The 6,115-nt window shown below is 50.2% G+C and overlaps 1 protein-coding gene across 1 annotated transcript; it reads right to left on the bottom strand.

The window, feature by feature from the left end:
• Positions 1–4,261: 4,261 nt before the first annotated feature.
• Positions 4,262–5,433, bottom strand: LOC147124284 (uncharacterized). The gene has a single exon (XM_085984547.1). The coding sequence runs from the start codon at positions 5,245–5,247 to the stop codon at positions 4,363–4,365; it is 885 nt and encodes a 294-aa protein (XP_085840673.1). The 5' UTR covers positions 5,248–5,433; the 3' UTR covers positions 4,262–4,362.
• Between the last annotated feature and the right edge of the window lie 682 nt (positions 5,434–6,115).

The raw sequence follows: 6,115 nt of genomic DNA, 5'->3' as shown, positions 1-6,115 counted from the left end.
CTAGTCTGTTTGGTCAGTCATCAACAGTGTACTCTCTCAAGGTACTTCGCAGGGGCATTATCAGACAAAATTTGATAGCAAGCCATATAACATTCACGTAACAAGTAATAAGTAACATTCTCACCATACAAGTGCCAGGCAATGACTATCTCCAACAAGAGAGAGTCTAACCACTACCCCTTGAAATTCAACAACATTGAATTGATTCCCCCACCAGCAACATCCTGGGGGTCACCATTGACCAGAAACTTAACTGGACCAGCCACATCAATACTGTGGCTACAAGAGCAGGTCAGAGGCTGGGTATTCTGCGACGAGTGTCTCACCTCCTGACTCCCCAAAGCCTTTCTACTATCTACAAGGCACAAGTCAGGAGTGTGATGGAATACTCTCCACTTGCCTGGATGAGTGCAGCTCCAACCACACTCAAGATGCTTGACACCATCCAGGACAAAGCAGCCCATTTGATTGGCATTCCATCCACCTCCTTAAACATTCACTCCCTCCACCACCAGCGCACTGTGGCTGCAGTGTGTACCATCTACAAGATGCACTGCAGCAACTCGCCAAAGCTCCTTCAACAGCACCTTCCAAACCTGCGACCTCTACCACTTAGAAAGACAAGGGCAGCAGACGTATGGGAACATCACCACCTACAAGTTCCCCTCCAAGCCACACACCATCCTGACTTGGACCTGTATCGCCGTTCCTTCACTGTCGCTGGGCCAAAATCCTGGAACTCCCTTCCTAACAGCATTGTGGGTGTACCTACACCATATGGACTGCAGCGGTTCAAGAAGGTGGCTCACCACCATCTTCTCAAGGGCAATTAGGGATGGGCACTAAATGCAGGCCTAGCCAGCGACGCCCACATCCCATCAATGAATAAAAAAACTTTTTAAAATCACTTCATCCACCACCGGTGAACTATGGCTGCAGTGTGTACCATCTACAAGATGCACTGCAGCAACTCACCAAGGCTTCTTTGACAGCACCTCCGAAACCCTCGACCTCGACCACCTAGAAGGACAAGGGCAACAGGCACATGGGAACACCACCACCTTTAAGTCACACACCATCCTGACTTGGAAGTATATCACCGTTCCTTCATCGTCGCTGGGTCAAAATCCTAGAACTCCCTCCTGAACAGTACTATGGGAGTACCTTCACCTCACAGACTGCAGCTTTTCAAGAAGGCAGCTCCCCACCACCTTTTCAAGGGCAATTAGGGATGGACAATAAATGCTGGCCTTGCCAGCAAAGCCCACATCCCATGAATGAATAAAAAAAAGATATTTGGGCAGGTGACAAAAAACTTGATCAAATAGGTAGGCTTTATGGAGAGAATTAAAGGAGAGGGGACAGGATTATGGAGGGAATTCCAGAGCTTAGGGTCTAGGCTGCTGAAGGCACAACCACCAATGGTGGAGCGAAAGAAATCAAGGATGCACTAGATGTTAGAACTGGAGGATTGTAAAAATATTGGAGGGTTCAAGGGCTGGAGGAGGTTACAGAGATAGGGAGGGGCGAGGCCCTGGTGGGATTTAAACACAAGGATGAGAATTTTAAAATGGAGGTGTTTCCAGAATGGGAGCCAATGGTAAGCGATGCGAGTTAGGATATGGGCAGCAGAGTGTTGGATGAGCTCAAGTTTACAGATTACAGGTGGGAGACCGTCAGGAGAGCATTGGAATAGTTGAGTCTGGAGGTAACAAAGGCATAGAGGAGGGTTTCAGCAGATGAGCTGAGGCAGCGGCGGAGATGGGTGATGTTATGGAGGTGGAAGTAGGCAGTCTTGGTTGGACAGGATATGGGGTCAGATAGTTACTGCAGAATTATCTGGCTTGGGGATCAGATTATCAAAACTGCTTCAGAGGGCTGATTCAGTTCCAATCTTCCATCAATGGTAATACTATCTTGGGGGTTTAAAAGGACTTAGTCAACTTACTTATTCAGAACTACTAAAATGTAATTATTCTAACTTTATTTATTTTATAAATATACAAATCCAGTTGGGTTCAAGTTGCATTCCGGACTCGTCTGCCTGATTGGATGGATGTTAAAGATCCTACTGCACTGTGCGAGAGAAGGTGTTTCTCCTGAGTCCTGACCAATATTCCTGCATCAAATCACCAGAAACTGATCATTCACCTCATTGGCTGTTTGCATAGACATTAGCTGCCCAGTTTCTGTGTATAGCAACTGTAACTACACTTCAAAAGTAATTAAACGCTTTTGGAGGTCTTGGGTCCCAAAGCGCTTTACAGCCAATGAAGTACTGTTGAAGTGTAGTCACTGTTGTAATGTAGGAAACGATACCAGGACTATATAAATGCAACATCGTTCGTTGTTTTCAGCATTGTGTTCAAATATGACAATAGCTAAATATCAGATGTATTCAAAAGAGAGATTAAAATTGGTGTAAATTATAATTGAGTTTTTAAAAAAGATGGCGAGTCCATTGGGAAATTTCTGACAACTAATCGAATGCAAGAAGTGACAGCTGAATGATGTAAGCCTGCAGTTCCTAGGCCGCTGCAGAAAGGGATGTCCATTATCCAGAACGCATTCTTTGATTAAATCACTGTCTACACCGCAAGAGAATGGAGAAATCACTAGTCTTACAATCTTCCTGTTACCTCCTTTATTGAATATTAAACGTTTGTATCGTAATTACAGCAATTTTGGGGGGAAAAAGCTTTAAGTACAATTACAAATAACAATCGCATTAAAGTACCACTTTCATTATCTGCAAAAGAAATACTAAAATACTGGGAGTATGTGGTACAGAAAGTTTTAAAATGCAGCGTCTCCCATTACGCCTTCAGTATAACTTTGCACATACAAATCTATTGCGGCAGCCTGTGGGCTTTGCATCAATACAAAATATTAACAAAAGAATAAAGCTGAACACCCCCATTATCGCTATGATTAAAACGTGCTAAATCAACTGTATCTAGCGTCATTCCAAAAATTCTTGGAGGGAGGATGAAAACATGAACCAGTGCCAATTTATATCATACAGCAATGGAAACATGGAAAGGAGGGGGTGAGATGCTGCTGCCCTTACTACTCAAGAGCGCTTCACCGGCAGAGCTCGAAAAGCAAAGATTCTCCTCCAGAATCGATCACAAAAACACTTACATGAAAGCAGACTCATTCAATAAATCTTTGATTTTACGTCACTTAAATTTCAAGCTATCAAATAGCATATCAAAAAAAATCCCTCGTCAAGAAACTTTGGAAAACCACAGCACTGCACGCTAAATGTTAAGTCTTCACTTTAATAAATGAAGCTATCGGCTTGTAACCAATATATTCACCGCTCAGTCATTTACTGCCATGTTTGTTGAAATCAAACTAGGTTTTCTCCCCGTACAAAGTATTTCTTATGAAGTTTATGTAAGACAGGTCGTCAATATTCGGCACCAATTCCCCAGCCCTGGTAGACCGTTATGCGAGGACATGGATACATAGGCTATGCAAGGCACAGATCGCTCAATGGGAAACATCTCACTGGAAGATCCCAAAACCAGGAAGTTTCCAGATTCAATTCCTGCTTTGTACAGAGTTCGATCGATCAAACGGAGACGGGACTACAACTGTCCTTATCATTCCTAAGCAAGGAGGTCAAAGTTGACTAGGTAAGTATCCAAACTACCTTGTCCCGAGAGTCCACAGGATCTAGTTAACAGGGTTTGGACATATAATAAAACAGATCTCGCCATCCTTCAAACATTCATCCCCAGGGTCGTGAATACTGGTCTTTGTTGTTGCTGTAAATTGTCGAGATGTTTTATTTTGTGTGGTCTTACCACGGAGATGTTTGATGCAGCGGTTACAGGAGGTACTTTCACCCACAAGACCTCACAGATCAAAGTTGAAGAGGGGGCAATACACAGCTGTGGTGCAAGTCACTTTCTGCAAATTTCGTTAACACATTTGCCTGAGAAGGAGGCACAGCCCCCTGTATATTTTAAAGTACAGTTTAACTATAAACCCCGTGGTCATTTGTTCCACAGTAACAGTGTCATAACAATATAAATAATTGTTTCTCAAAATTATTTAAACTTCTGTTTTGATTCCCAACATAGAACACTCTGCCCTGTATAAACTGCAAGACAGATCTTTTCTCAACACCTTGACTAACGGACAGTCATCAAAATCATGGTTGGATCTACACCAAGCAATCCTGGCCGGTGTTTGTGCAAACATGGATATAAAAAATATCTAGAAGCAGATGCAAAGCCGCTGAGGGAGAAAGCCAGCGATCATAACAACTGACCAGTACAAATAAAATCAACTGTATAAAGACAAATTCAGTATAAAACAAACAGAAAAAAGCAAGTAAGCAAAGTCCCATCAGGTGTAAAGTTCTGTGGGCTCCAGCCTCCGAGCAGCAGCTTTTGCGAGGAGCAGTGTCTTGAGCAGCTCCACTTCGGCAGAGAGAGCAGACAGATCCTTGCGGAGTTGGCTGTTTTCACCGTGAACACCAGCAGCAGCAGCTTCTTCCCGGAGGCTCGGCTCCGGCTGGTCCGCGGGGAGGCTCCAGCTCGGGCTGCTCTCGGGAGGCGGCAGCGCTCGGGGTCGGGGCTCGGGCTCTGGGCGCTCCAGGTTGGCGGCTGTGGCTGGCCCGCCGCAGGAGATTTTCAAGCGCAGTTTGTGGGGTAAACTCCGGAGCCAGCCCGGGTCGCTGCTCTCCGGCCGCCGAGAGACGGCTGTGCCCCGCTCATCCTCCACCTCCCCCTCCCCCTGGGCACGGAGCCCGGCGGCCTGGGGAGGGGCGAGAGGCACCGGGCTGGCCGGAGCGGGGCTGAGCCGCGGCGGCTTGTGGCCGGGGAAGGGCTGCAGGCGCCGGGCTGGAGGTGGCGGCGGCTCCCAGGCTCCCTCCCAGCGGGCGGAGGGCGCGCCGGGCCCGGGCTCCGCCAGCAGCCCGAGCGGGAAGCGCAGCGCCAGCAGCTGAGCCCGGAGCCGGGCGTTGTCGGCCAGCAGCGCCGCTAGCCGTCCCTCCAGCGCCAGGTCCCGGCGGCGCCGCTTCTGGCGCGACCTCCGCGCCGCCTCGTTGTTGCGGCGCCGCCGCTCCCAGTAAAGCGAGTCCTTCCGCTCGGCCGGGGTGAACTCGCGGCCCCTGCGGGTGGGAGGTGAAGGAGGAGCGGTGGCCGCCCGCTCGCAGTCCCGCACAGCCAGCCAGCAAGAAGCAGCCACCTCCGCGATCGGCTCGGCGCTATCAGAGGGCGGAGAGTTCATGGCCGACCGTATCCCCACCCCCGGTTAACCCGCACTTGTACTGCCGGGCGGCCGGCCCCGCCTCCCCTGCCCTGCCCTCCGGACCCAGCGCTCTCGGTCCCCCGCACACATCTCATTGGCTTTGAAACTGACCTCAGCCAACCGGGCCCGAAAGTGCACTCCAGCTTCCCCCACCTCCCCTCCGTGGTCAAATTGCCTGTCGCCATATCTCCACTTCTTGCGGAGAAATGCGAGCTTTTAGGACGGGCGCGGGATGCAAAAAATGACACCAAAACTGTGGAGATACTCACCGGGCATGTGTGAGGGACCCTGGCATGGTGTGAGGGACACTGGCACGCTGTGAGGAACACTGGCAGGGTGTGAGGAACACTGGCACGGTGTGAGGTAGATTGGCACGGTGTGAGGTAGACTGGCACGGTGAGGCGGGCACTGGCACGGTGTGAGGGGAACACAGGCACAGTGAGGGGAACACTGGCACGGTGTGAGTTACCCTGGCATGGTGTGAGTTACCCTGGCACGGTGTGAGTTACCGTGGCACGGTGTGAAGGACACTGGCACAGTGAGGCGGACACTGGCACGCTGTGAGGGACGCTGGCACGCTGTGAGGGACGCTGGCACGGTGAGAGGGACACTGGCACCCTGAGAGGGACACTGGCACCCTGAGGGGGACACTGGCACCCTGAGGGGGACACTGGCATGGTGTGAGGGACACTGGCACGGTGTGAGGGACACTGGCACGGTGAGAGGGGCACTGGCACGGTGTGAGGTACACTGGCACGGTGAGAGGGACACTGGCACGGTGAGAGGGACACTGGCACGGTGTGAGGTACACTGGCACGGTGAGAGGGACACTGGCACGCTGTGAGGG

This window comes from Somniosus microcephalus, chromosome 1, assembly GCF_052327205.1.
Source record: "Somniosus microcephalus isolate GS21.2 chromosome 1, FLI_Smic_1.0, whole genome shotgun sequence".
Lineage (NCBI taxonomy): Eukaryota > Metazoa > Chordata > Chondrichthyes > Squaliformes > Somniosidae > Somniosus > Somniosus microcephalus.
The sequence above is the reverse complement of the archived record's forward strand: the minus strand, read 5'-3'. Positions and strand labels throughout refer to the sequence as shown.

Excerpts from the sequence above, each read along its gene's own strand:
- LOC147124284 (XM_085984547.1), bottom strand. The coding sequence starts at position 5,247 with ATGAACTCTCCGCCCTCTGATAGCGCCGAGCCGATCGCGGAGGTGGCT.